This window comes from Echinococcus granulosus (genome assembly GCF_000524195.1).
Source record: "Echinococcus granulosus chromosome Unknown EG_S00037, whole genome shotgun sequence".
Classification (NCBI taxonomy): Eukaryota; Metazoa; Platyhelminthes; class Cestoda; order Cyclophyllidea; family Taeniidae; genus Echinococcus; species Echinococcus granulosus.
This window is the reverse complement of record NW_020170417.1, coordinates 24,929-38,626: the sequence shown is the minus strand read 5'-3', so window position 1 is coordinate 38,626 and position 13,698 is coordinate 24,929. Positions and strand designations below refer to the sequence as shown.

Genomic DNA, 13,698 nt, shown 5'->3' with positions numbered 1-13,698 from the left:
ATAATTGATTTGCATGGTAAAAGATGTCGGCTACATTATCTAGAGAGTGAATTCTAATGCATTCTTTCTGGAGCAAATTAACAACTCGTTCTGCTGACTCAGGATTTTTCTTATCATTTACTCATTTTAACTAATAGCTTGCAGTAGAAAGTCATCCTTTCCCTTCTTTTACATTTCTATGGTCCTTCTGTGAATGCTCGTAGATAATTCCTAGGCTATAACCAGTTTTCGACACTTTCCTGAAAATGGAAGAGACTGAAATGAGGGAGGCACAACATCAGAATTATTGTGGTGCTCTCTACAGTAAAGCATTTACCAAAATCGACATGATGTACAATGGAGGGAAAGCGGCCCAGCATTTATGTCAATTTGACAAAAAAGACCGAGTGACATGAATTCCTCGGAACTCGACTTAAAAGCCTGAACAATCGAGGTGATATTTGCAATACCTTATTGTAGCCTTTATCAGGAAACGGCATCCTCAACTGAAGACTGGTTCCATCAATCTCTGCATGACGGATGTTTGTGTGCAAGCCCGCAGAGTTGCCAATAACCAACGAAGTCGTGTACGAGGGCCCAAGAAGCCGTTATCTAAATACTCCACATCTTCACCGCCTCCTCCTCCTCCACCGCCACCGCCATCATTTTGGTCTCCCTTCAAGACCAATCCCCTCTCCCCTCCTACTGCCACCAATTCCTCCTCAACCAGCACTGAGAATACTGGCTCAAATCTGCTTCTTGGGTCCACCACGAGCGGCAGTGGGAGTCCGCTTTGAGTGATCAAATTATGCATTCAAGGACAGAACCACAGAGCCTGTCTTCGTGGCATTTTGACAAGCACACATCTGTCCATCTATCGATCTCTCACTTCTGCTTTATCTCCCTCCATCCAACCCCTTTCCCCCACCTCCTCTGTTGTGGTAGATTTTCGGGAGGGAGGGAAAGACAATAACACCACTTATGACAAGCGCACATACAAAAACGGTAAAAGGACCTCAGTTAGTACCACGTGCACATTCCACGACGTTTGCTACCGTATATAGCCGCATCTTCTGTAGTTTTCACCTTTTCCTTTTTGTGGACTAGCATCATCTGATCCCTTGTTTGTTTTAATCACAACACAATACTCATTTACACGCGCACGCGTAAAAACAAAGAAACAGTTGCAGACGCAATGAATTAGAGGTGCAATGCAATGTCAGAGAATCAAAAAATTTGTTATTATTGGTTGAATTCAACTCCTACCATTATTATTCCTGTAATAATTTGTCTTTATGCGAAAAATGCCAATATGCACATCCATGGTTAAAGCCTTTTTACTTTCAAATGGGCAAAACCGTATGCCATCCCTTTCAAGTCAATGAAGGAGGCCAGAATGTCGAACAAAGTAAATCAACAAAGAAATTATGCAATAATGAGAAGGAACTAGGTGTTGATGGGTCGCTTTATGGGTTTACTCATCATCCCCTTCAATCGACTGAGATCATCCTGTATAGTTGTATCAGCAGGATTGAGTTTCGCCGCAGCCTCATACTCTGATATACCTAAAACCACGAAATGATTAGGTTAAGTCGGTATTTTAGCTGGCATTTATTTATTAAAGAACAAGCTGAAACCTTCTTTGAACATTTGTAAGTTGCAAAATGCAACACCTCGACGAATGTGAGCTTTAATGCGAGAATTTAGATTCTGTGGAACGGCAGGTTTAAGCAAATCTAGTGCCGTTGAGGCGTCCTCAAGAGCACGAAAGAAATTACGCGTTTGCAGATAACAAGCAGATCTATTGAGATGAAGACTAAAAGCCACGTTAAGGATAGGTGCATAGATCCAACAGCCAGGAAGCATGTATATCTAAAAGGATACGATGGCAGTTTTGGAGCACGTTTCAAGGCTTCCGTATAGGCAAGTGCTGCGGCTTCAAAATCACCAGCTCTGAAGAGGGCTCTAGGCAAATGTCAAAGAGAAGAAATTGAAAGTTAACTAAAACAGGTGCAACCACTTGACTGAAAATCGCTCAACAATAAACGGCATGCACTAGTGACATAATCAGTGCCTTACGCAGCTTTCTTTTGCAACCAGATTGGATCTTTCTCGGCTTCCGAAAGATCCCCATCTTCTACTACTTTAGAGGTCAGTATTCGCCTATGCTCCGCTTGAGCCCGCAACCACTAGAATATAAGCAAGAATAAACAGTTGCTACTTATGTTTATCAAGTAGTATATTACATCAATGATACCTTTTCTTCGTCATCTTTCATGGATTCCCTTTCCGGAGTGGGGAACACACGGGGAGTAAAGGAAACGACAATTTTATCATTACTTCTAACGGGAACCTGAGGCTTCTCGCATCCCTTAAAAATATATTGTTTTAAAGTTGCAGGAGTTGGTGAAACTGTGTTGCCACCTCCGTAGACTTCTCGGGCAAATGCACGTGCCGCCGCAATTTTCGCATCTCTCTGCATATATCACTAAGTAGCGCCAAGCAAATAAAAATACCTCTTTAGCCTGCTGCTGCATTTTTTTCTGACCTTCCACCAATTCCTGCATTGCTGCAAAAGTTGCCGCCTTCTTAGTCTCCTCATGACGGTTTCGTTCCTCTCCTTCAATCTAGCAGAATCAGTCAAAAATCAGGGTACTTTTAATGTCAGAAAAAAAGAAAACACATAGTCAGCCTCGCAAAGATGCTGGGTATTAGAAGCATATTCAGAAAGTGACAATCAGCGTAAAGGATATACAAAATGAATCATTTTTAGTAGGCTGCCAAGTTTGCAAATCCACCCCCTCAAAAAAATCAAATAGCAATAACTTTTCGTTATCTGCCTTAGAGAACGATAAGAAACTGTTTTGTTGCAGTTAGTCGATAAGTACCAAAGAGGCCAATTAATATGACACAGCACATTTCGTGAAACTGACAAATAAGCGAGGTTTTAAACTGGACTCTTCAAAAGAACTCAGAAACAAGCAAAATATTACCCTCATCATTGCCTTTAGTGCGGTCTTCTCACCGAGCCTCTTTTCTTCACGGCTATTCTTCTCCCGTTCTGTTTCACGTGCTTGTACTTCAGCAATCGCTTCTTGCCGAATTCTCATGAGGGATTCTTTTTCCTCTATGAAAAGCATGTACACAAGCGGTAAAAATGTAACTCATTTCATCAGCCTCCAATTTGGGCCATTTGGACACGGTCTTCTTTTTCAGTGTCATATGTGCAGCAACACAATTTTCGAGAACGACCTTACTGTTATCGACATCGATGAAGCCCCAAAGTACACACTCAAAAATGTAAGGTTTAAAGACAATCTAAAAAACAAAATAATCTTGACAGGAAGGAGGTAACAAATAAGTGTTATAACTAGTGTCGATAATTATAGGATACATGTTAGTGCATGGTTAATCCGTTGGTACGAAGTGCCACAATGTGGTTACCGAGGAAATACTGCACATAGAATATAGTTTATGGTTGTCAAAAACCACGCATTTTACAAAAACGCAATAGGATTGGGTTCCATTTCCTTTATTATATGTATAATTATTCAGGTGTAACTGAAATACTTTATTCCTTTTTTACTAACTACAGCATACCTTGACATATCTAGTAGATATGAACAAGTCACAAGTTTTCGAAGGGGTGCCTTTCAAGGGAACTGTTATGTAGATCTCATCATCACTTTCAAACCACGTAAAATCGGATACCGAAATAAACATTTGTTACTAGTGGCACAATAATTAGATCGGTATAACAAACGAAGGTCATTAAGGTACCCAACCGATGCGCTTTATACTTCAAAAATAGCGGTAAAATCCTAATTTTAACACTTTGAATACATTTGTAACAATTGGCAGTACATAAGAAGCCTTAAACGAATCGCCACTTAATCCACCAGGTACATAATCAAATTATTTCAAAATAGGAGGTCAAGAGACATGAGGTGCACAAAACCGAGTTTTAGCAAAGACAAACGCTTTAGTTTTTTTAATCAAGACCACGCATGCTCTTATTTTTACGGTTTTGACTCAAATTCCAACAACTTACTTTGGTGTTATTAAAGAGCTAACATCTGTAGCGGAGCCGTTTCCATTCAACTATATGTTTGGCTCCTTCAACGGTTTAGCTTTTGCAGCTTTGGCTTTCTAAATTCTGTTATTATGTTCTATTCATACTCATGTCGGGTGTCTGCAATGTCCAAGATATATGTTAAGCATCTAACAACTAGTCATGTAATTAATTCGAGTATCGCAATATTAAGAGATACGCCGATTCCTAACTTTTTAAAACAGACCTTTTACTAATTTTGTAAGGACAATTTTTTCCTCTAGGAACGATTTGGATGCCAGCTTGTTAGAAAATGCCACATTATTGCCCCTCCGCCATTTTATCCTTAGCTGCCTGTCTTAGCATCGAGAGAGCGAGTTTGAAAAGAGATCTACTGCCAAAAGCTGCGAATTTGCAAATGTATAGAGCCATACGGAGGATGAGAGCTTGTTTTCTGCTGTAGAATCAGGTATGTACCTTCGGTCATGAGGTGCGTCCAATCTCCACAATTGCCAGCTATTGAAGCTTCTGAATAGACACACTTGATATATCCCCTTTGTCAGTCTAGGCATTGTCCATAAAACTTTCTGGAGCTTGTTCTAATGAGCGTTAATTCCTTTGGCCTTCTCCATTCACTCACTTATAAGTAGACCTCACCTTCATGTCCAACAGGAGGTGTTCACTTATGAAAACATTTTTGATTATGATAAACCGTGATTGGTTTCTTACAAAGCCATGTGTTGCAGGTCAAATAACTTGTTTATGAGATGACCCTTACCATCCAAAACGCTTCTTCCCCCAAGGATGGCAAGTTTGCGTTGTAATGAGGGAAGCGGAATGGATTTACAGAGCTGCACTAGGTTTCACACTTAGTAGGGGCCAGGCCGGTCGCCCTTGTTGTGGCACGTTTAATGTTTGGCATCTGAGAGACATAGATGTCCATCCATTGTCACTTTTTTGCTTGTCATAGTATGTACTTTGCAGCCTTGTGGGTTGACATCTTCATATTATCCTCTCATTTTGCAACCAGGCGACATCTGAAATAGTAGGTGCTGAGCCACTTTTAATGACAGTCACATTGCGTTATGTTGTGTTGAGTGGAAGTAACGCTACAATAGCAGTGCAATTCATAGTGGCTAGAATCCTTTAAAAATTGCTTAAGGCTAACCACCACACTCACTAATGGCATACTTAACTGCCTGCTACCACGGTCCTCTCTTATTCAAAGATCAAGAACGCAGCACTTTAAAAGTGAGATTGCACCTACCCTGAGTTCATTGCTGTATAAAAGTGGCCTGTATCCAGTCCGCAAATGCAAAATACTGGCAATACTTAAGCACTATTTTGACAGAAAACAGCTTTATAAGTAAAAAATCTCGTAAATAGACCATTACGACAACGTAAACGCAACTACGAGCAGCCTACAAGCACTTTAAAAAGCTGGTTGTTCCTTACTTTTAAATGCGGAAACCCTGTGAATGTCAAGAACATTATTGGAATTTTAGCAAATTATTATCAACAAGGAAGGTAGCCCTTTATACTTTGACCTAGAACTTTGCTAATATTGCAAGAGGATCCCAGTCATATGACAACCTATTTAGTCTGAAGTTTGCAAAAAACAACAAAACAGAGGTGAAGTGAATTGGGATGTAGAAATGGATAAAGGTGAAACCGCAAATGGTACTTGTAATTTGCGTCTTATAAACGCAATGAATTCCAGTGCAATGAATATTGGGAAGTGAGGAAGTTCGGGTTTGAGGCCGCTTATTTGGTAGAACTTGTGTGGTCGACCAAGCCATTTAGACAATTTCAGTCTCAACCCGCAAGCATTATTACCGCCTTGTACGTGCACGTGGTGAGGTCGATCTTGCATATGCACGCCTATATCTGCCTGATCGTGTGCGACCATGGATACCGGCAGATATTAACACCAAGCTTAAGCACGTGTAGCGTCCCGAGACTCCCTTAAGACGAAAGAAGACACAATACTCGGGCAGAATATATATATTCAGCACGGAGAAGGTGTCTGGGCTATTGGCATGGCCCAAAAGGCCACCCCACCCAGCGAGGTACAAGTGGGCTAATTCAAAGTACAAATGTGGCGCCTTACCAGAACCGAGGGATAAACCACTATCGTATTACACATGTAGTCATGCAAGTTGGTCATGAGGCTTGTACGCGAGTCAGGAGTTTGCCTTCTAGTACGAATTCTCTGTCACTTGGTTTGTTGCAAAGTAAACAGATCAAAATAGACAGGAAAGGATCGAGTAGGATGAAGTAGGACAGAACAGTTTTGAACCGCTTCTCACCACTTTCTAACTAACTGTCATCACATCTGGAGGTTGAATAGCGATGCATTATTTGGAATGAACTGCAAATCACTTGTTCGGTTTAACTTTTTTAGCATGTTTTTAAATTGCCAAAAGAATGAATAAAATATGGTGCTTACTTTTTTAGGAGCATCGTCAGGAACTTCTTGCTATTTGTATGATTTCTGTTGAAACCGGAAACTTGAATATCATGGTATCAACCAAGTGTACTTCCTCTGTTTAATTCCGGTGTAAGCATACTTTTACTATACATTAACAAATGTCGCCTCTGGCTAGTTACTACCATTTAAAACACCAATAGTCTCATTTTTCCGACTTTGAGGCCTGATAATGGGATAGGTTACTGTATTCAAAGCTGCAAAAAAGAAAGTTCCCGTAGCACCTGATTTTAAATTTGTTGCTTTTTTTACTTTATAATGTATTGAGTATCAGTACATTGTGGCTACGTAAATTAAACGTATCCATTTAAATTATTTCTTCTTATTTAAATCGACACACCAACTTCCTTTGCCCCTAAAACCATTCAATCAAATAAGTTGGCAAACGGATGGGATTCTTTTGCAACCTTATTTGAATTACATTACCAATTGATAAAACTTATAGAAAAATCATTGTTTGTTGATACTAATTTGCCCAATTTTTAGTAATGGTATTGACCTTTACAAGGTTGCTCTATTGAAAAGCAAGGAGTGACTTGTTATTTCCTAGTATTTAAGCTTGCTCATAGTTTGTTAAAAGTCAAAAAAGGTTCACATTTCTTTACACTTATCCACTGTAGTAAGTTGGACAGGCTTCCCCTTTTTTGTTCTGTGTTTTTGCAGAGTGCAAGGATGAATTTAAGTTAGTCGAATTGTAATAAAAGCTGTAATTTTCCTAAGTTGATTTTGTAGGATTCGTTCTCTTTTAGGCACCGAGAGACCTTATATTGCAGCATTCTGACAGTTTTTAAACTACTTGCGCGCATATATGTACACGTCTGTTTACAATTTGCGTTATTTACTAGGCCATTTTGTACCATTGAGCTGGGTATCGACAGCTGGTACTGATTTACTTGAAAAGTTTCTACTGAAAAATTTTTTAAAGATTGCGATACATTGTTGGTTCTTAATCGGTAGATATGGACTTTGTTAATCATAAATCTTCGCCTCCACCTCTACCGCCGAAATACGCCTGTAGGTTACACAATCCAACTCTCTTTTCTTTTGTTTAAGCAGTTTAAAACTGTAAAATTAGCCTAAGAATCATTTAAAACAAATTTGTGCAATATATGCTCCTTTCGTTTCTTTTTAATCAATTTTCCAGTTATAAAACAATGTTTTGATTTATCATAGCGTCAATTTAGTGATGACGTTTGATTTTCAGTAGTAAGTACTTCTTTCTTTTCACAATTTTTCAAGCTAGACGACAACAGCCACCGCCAACCCCACGTAGGCAAGCCTTTCAAGGCAACGGCTTTCGAGTTGGTCCTGCCGGCTTCTCTGACAGTTGTAGCAACTACAAAATGGATGAAACAATGGAGAATCAGAGAACAAATGCAGTGAGGGAGTTAATTGAGAACGAGAAACTTTTCAAAAAACAGATGACCCTTGTCTCAGACATAATGACCAAAAATAGGGTCCCCGTTTCTGTGAGCATCTTTTCTTTGGGACTACTTCCCATTTGTCATTTTTACTCCCTCATTATCAATATCGCTATCCATTCTTAACATCAGCTAGAAGTAATCTGTTGCAAGACGCCAATGCAAAAGTAATTCCATATGCTTTGCTGCTTTTACACATCACTAAGTTGGCCTAATAGACCTACTGGTTGCTAGTTATAACAAAGTTCTCGCTATATATTTCTGTTAAAGTGGTATCCAAAGAAGAAGAAAAGTGAAAACGTGATTTTACCTTAGCGATTGAAGTTTTCATGCTATCTACTGAACGAAAGGTTCAGTGTTCCATTCTAGTGGATGGAATTGGCACAATGTCTTTGAAGTGCCTGCAGCAAAATCATGGTTGACAGTTAAGGTTGGCAAGAATTGGTTAAAACCTTCCCAACAATTATTCAATAAAAGTATTGCCTTCTTATTGACCCTAAAATAGATGAATTAGGTAGGTAATTGCACTACTTGAATAAAAAAGGAAATTGAGAAATTGTGGTGAGTTTGAATAGTTATTTTTCTTCATTGCCTTGTCTAGATTACCCCCGCGGACCTTGCTGCAGTAAAATTGAATTTGGACGACTACATTTACACCTCCGCTCAAATGATCAGAGCTTACGAGAATGCAGTTGCAGAAGCCCCCAACGGCAAACTTGCATACGCCTGTGTTTGTACGAATACTTTTAGCTCTGCATACATTTAAAGGCAATCACTTTGGCCAGGCTTTGTTTTGTTAAATTGAATATATTTTTCTTGCGTAAATCTCAAAATGCGTTATCTTAATAGATTTACGCCTTTCTTTTATACGCAGCTAAGAATGCGCATTGTAAAAAAGAATAATGTAAGTTATTATAAAATTTGAGACCTCTAAGTCTAATCAAACTATCAAAATTGACTTCTTATCATAACTTATGGCCTAAAAACTTCAAAACTCTGAAAACCTCTTTAGGTAAACACCTTGTACCGACTCTTCCTGCCTTTCGCAATGTGATGGTGGCGTACATTAAGGATTATGACCCAGAGATCCTACAACATGTATGCTTGGATAGCTTAGAATTATCTTTTTAAGATTTCTCAAAATATAGCCTATAAAGCATATTGGGGGATTTTGGATCTTCTAGAGACCGCATCTGGTAGAATACTTCGACAAGGCTGGAGAACTGCTTCATAGGTTGGAGGGACAAATGGTAATTCTCTCAGACCGTCTACTCAAGCCTTTTCAGCGTCCCTTCCACATTACTTGCATTCTACATCGTCTGGATAAGGTAATGTTTTGAATTTTGAGTGCATTTTTGACTAGTCTACATTAGTTGGTGTCTTCAAATTAATTATTCCTTATGAGTATCCCTCGAACAACCTATGGCCATGTAGCCGTGAGAAAAGACACGGAGTCATCACTCTTAAAACTCAGCCCGTAGGTGCCAGGTGGTCAAAAATTTCGTACGATTTTCAGATAACTGACTGCAATGGCTTTTTACATATTGCTATACGGCCCTATAGCTTTTGGGGGCTCGGAAAGGCGTGGGGTTGGCGGAATGCGAGACCAATGTAGAGTGTGTAAACCCAACTCATCTACCTTACGAGCCGAAATGAAATTGACTGTGAAGATGCAGATGCTTCTTGTGCATTTGGCTGAAATGCAATTGAAGGGGTGTAGTGTGCATTGAAAACACCATACATCTGGTTCAGGAAGATTATTCTTCAGGAAAGGAGGAATGATATGTTGTCAGTGACACGTCAGTCATTTGGAGGTGAGAGTGTGAGGAACGCCTTAGTGAGCCAAAAATCCGCTCAGTAGCTACGATGGGATGGAAAAGGGGGAACTGAAGGGGAGGAATGGTGTCTCACTTTTATCTTGAGGCTCAAATAGCTAGCCGTCCTGTCTTAGTGGCATGCAAGCGTATGCAAGATGGCACCAACAGAATACGAGGTGATTAGAGTAGGTTTTTTTGCTTCTTAAGGCAGTGTCTTTACCTAAGTGGAGTTCGCGTTTGCCTTATTGCTGCCAAAGAAGAGTATTATGAAGTTAATAGATAGTTGAGGGCTTAACGCGTGTCCTTTTGGTTCAAGTATACACCGGAATTGCATCCCGACTCTGCCTATGTAAAACAGGCCAAAATTGCAATTCAGAAGGCTTGCGATGATGCAGAGGCGGCCAAACGCGCGGATGGGGACTGTGAGTTTGTTGAATGCTTTGTACACGCATACCTTACTCGAGTGTTTCCTCAAGCTGATATTCCGTTTACATGCGCGGTCTGCTCTGTTATTCCTCAAATCACTTGCGGCTCACTTGAAGTTGTTGGATTATTATCAGGTGTCAGATGTGAAGCAGATAAACTGTCGAACATGTTTTTTTGAAAGGAATGTCGGTAGTGAAAGCGAGGTGAACCTAACCTAAGCGGAAAGTATAACGCCCCATCATTAGGTGTTTTTGAACTCCTCTAGATCACCGCCTTTGTGACACTAAGCAACTCCAAATACGCAGTAGTCTTCAGCACTTTCCTCAAGTGGATTTTTCTTTTTTACGTAATTTTATAGATAAGCAATATGACGATTTTCCCCAACTGACTGTAGATGTATCAGCTGGTAATTCTGCTGCTGGTGGAGCTTTTGTAAGTTCGTTATTGGTGGATATAATTCAGAATATCAGAGATAAAAAATGTCACTGAAACACGGAGCTTTACTATCGTCTCAAATGGATGAACTGACTTAATTAATCGTATTATAGTGGACCCGTTTTGCGTACTTGAGAATGTTAATTGCAGGGTGCTATCAAGTTCTCGGAAGTGAATTCCCCACTACCTTCAACAGCACAATTGATCTAATGTTAGCAAAAAAAGCCACGAAAGTAATTGCTTACAGGTTAGTAACAACCAATTGATCTATGATAAAAAATCGGTCCAACTAGTTACCATGACCTGGCAATGAACAGATTCACTTGACTTTAAAATGGAAATCAAGATGTGAGAGGTAGTAATGCCACTGGCGATCTGCGCGTATGTTGGGCATTTGTAAACCCCCCCCCCGCCACTTACTGCCTTTTGTATGACTTTACTTTGGTAGGAGAACTCTCGCATGACAAACTACCGCAAGAAAGGGAAGAAGCTTTCTCTGCTAATTGAAGATCTCTCCAAATGGATCAAATTGAACAGTGAGGACCTCAAGGTAGGTGCGATCTCATCTTCGCACTGCTACAATCTCGAACTTTTTGCAGAAGAGAGGACTGTGCGATCGAGTGACTTAAATAACCTTGACCACCCACTTCATTAGTCATTCATAGAGAACCGACGCCTCCTCATCAAGGCTGTCCGCGAGTTACTTCAATCCTTAGACTCCGCTGTAGGAAGCTCTCTCCCACTAAACTTTCATGCGTCTTCCGTGCAGCATCAGATCAGGATCTTTGACCCCACTATGGTAGGTTGCTCTTTTGCTTCCGTTCGATGATAAAAAAAACATTAGAACCTTCCTTTTAAGACTCACCTCATTGGTTACGAATGTAACATAAGAAAAATAAAAAAGTATTATTTTCTACTGCATATAATGCATTTATTAGTTTAATAGGGCCTCGGAGGAGGTGTTGGATCGGCTGAAGTTGTTGACCGCACCCTTAAAAAAGATGAAGCCTTCTTTGAAAAAGTTGAAGTCTAGAGCCAATGATATTGCCAAAACGCAGGTAAGTTATCGGAACTTTTTTACAAAGTGGAATAACCCCTCCTATACGAATGGCGCATCAAAAAACATGGTGGAAGTGGACCTTGGTGGTTGTGAATTATTCACAGGCGCGCTTTGAGCCACTTAATCGAAGATAGTCGTCATACCCGATGGAGTAGGTTAAAATAAGTTGTGTTTGCCTATGAAAAAGCAAATAATTTAAGATGTAAATACTGCTATTGCAGGGGCTGAATGAGGCACCGACCAAATTGCATGAGTAAAAATAACTCATTCATGACCTTAGATGCATGTGCGACGGTATTCCCATGCTAACTGAATAATTGCACCTGCAGAGGAACAGAACCGCCAATCCAGCGACAATTGATGCGTATCGACGAGATGAAAAAAAAGCAATGGCTCTCTCAGAGGCGATCTTAGGCAAAACCGAAAAAGCTATTAAAGCCCTATTTCTTCACTACCTCTCACATGTGCAAAGGCTTTTCAACTACGCTGCAATTAAAGAGAATGGCTTAGATGAAAGATATGTGAGTCGCTTTCAACTAAGCGTTCTCTTGCATCTATACGTTAGTCGAGGATGAACATACTACTTAATATCCCTAGCCTGTACTTCTATTTCAATCCAAATATGCAAAGCAATCGTTTTAGAAAGGCTTAAACCAACCTTCTAGTGTTTCCCAAATTTCATTAAAGACGGAGACTTGATCTAATTGTAGAAAAACTAAGTTTTTGTTTTGTCTTAATGATTTCTTTGTAACGGTTATTCATGCATGAGAAAGATTTTGACAAAGGGCATCCTGATTGGTCAAATTCTGAGACCTCACAATGTGATTGGCTAAGTTTTGAAGCGCCGTGAAGGTTGTCTACAAATTCTTTATAGCGTAGGCATATTACCACCTATGTGGTGCTTTCGAGATTGTGTCTGTTTTTTTTTCCTACCCAGAACTCACCAATCAACGGGACCCTGTTGTCACCATTTTTAATTATTGTGAAATTTTGAGAAGTCGTAGGCGAGCAATTCTGCTTCATTTTTAAAATAGGTTAATGCACAATCAAACGTCCACTTCGTTTCCTGCTTATACTTGACTTGTAAATTCGACTTGCAGAACAATGCTAAAGTGTATACTTAACCTCAGGCCAACAAAATCACACACCCTTTATTGCACAATGGTTGCCGGTTTGTTTGGAAGGAAATGTTTGTTTTTCCTTCTCTTCATGAACTCTTCTTCTACCACACTTCCAGTGTGACCCATATACCTGCTCTGTTGAATAGACTGATCTATCAATGGCTCAAGCACCACAATTGTAGAGCAATTGACCTTGAGTCAAGGACGTCCTAAATCTCCTCACTTTTCTTAGCCTCAATCAATCCGTTCATGACTCGCTTTGACGTGGTCACTTATCATAAGTGGATAAAGAATTGACATCTTATAGTTGTTAGGTTGAATCCAGGTAGGGCAATCAAACCTTCATGTAAATGTGATTCTAGCGACACAAGTGGTAAAAAGCGATTCTATCGTTTGCAGGACATTCGTTCACATTTTCATCACACTTCTACCTCATAATAAAAGCTCCTTACGATATTCTTGCCTTTTCTATCCTTTGAAGACTAAAGCCTTAGTCCGGCTTCGTGAAGCGGATTTGAAATCGCAAGTTGAGGTCATTATAGCGATATGGGAAAGGCAAAGCAAAGTGGCACAAGGTTCAAACCCTAGACCCAACACTAAAGATGCTCCTACGCCTGCCCATTGCAAAGCGCGGATCGTCTACCACTATTCGGACCACCAAACACCACCCAACTTACAGGTTAATGACGTCGTGTATGTGTTTCGATGGACCGATGCCGTGCGAAACCCTGAGTGGGCGGAGGTAAGTGACAGAACAGGCCGGAGGTTCTTCTATCCCTCCTCTCGGCTGGAGCGCCTTAGTTGAGCCCTCACCGACCCAGTGGGATTGTGCCAAGCGTAAATCTTCCATGTTAACTGGGTGTGTGTTTGTGGTCCGACTCTGTTACTTCATTATTTGCA

At 40.2% G+C, this 13,698-nt stretch overlaps 3 protein-coding genes across 3 annotated transcripts; 2 read left to right on the top strand and 1 right to left on the bottom strand. All coding sequences in view use genetic code 11, as the record gives it.

Annotated features, from left to right (window-relative positions):
• Positions 1-512: 512 nt before the first annotated feature.
• EGR_05204 (hypothetical protein) lies at positions 513-776 on the top strand (the record flags this gene model as incomplete). The annotated part of the gene is made up of 1 exon (XM_024494453.1): positions 513-776. One exon carries the CDS (start codon positions 513-515, stop codon positions 774-776), a length of 264 nt encoding a protein of 87 aa, XP_024351074.1.
• Positions 777-1,425: 649 nt separating this feature from the next.
• Positions 1,426-3,702, bottom strand: EGR_05203 (Dyslexia susceptibility 1 candidate protein; the record flags this gene model as incomplete). The annotated part of the gene is made up of 9 exons (XM_024494452.1): positions 1,426-1,544; positions 1,617-1,795; positions 1,864-1,944; positions 2,059-2,168; positions 2,237-2,455; positions 2,496-2,606; positions 2,973-3,106; positions 3,144-3,297; positions 3,580-3,702. 9 exons carry the CDS (start codon positions 3,700-3,702, stop codon positions 1,426-1,428), a joined length of 1,230 nt encoding a protein of 409 aa, XP_024351073.1.
• A 2,480-nt stretch (positions 3,703-6,182) lies between these two features.
• Positions 6,183-13,603, top strand: EGR_05202 (hypothetical protein; the record flags this gene model as incomplete). Its single annotated transcript, XM_024494451.1, has 12 exons — positions 6,183-6,204; positions 7,758-7,987; positions 8,541-8,673; positions 8,952-9,037; positions 9,124-9,267; positions 10,073-10,178; positions 10,541-10,614; positions 11,066-11,167; positions 11,273-11,416; positions 11,556-11,675; positions 12,007-12,198; positions 13,280-13,603. The coding sequence occupies 12 exons, from the start codon at positions 6,183-6,185 to the stop codon at positions 13,601-13,603; spliced, it is 1,677 nt and encodes a 558-aa protein (XP_024351072.1).
• Positions 13,604-13,698: the final 95 nt, after the last annotated feature.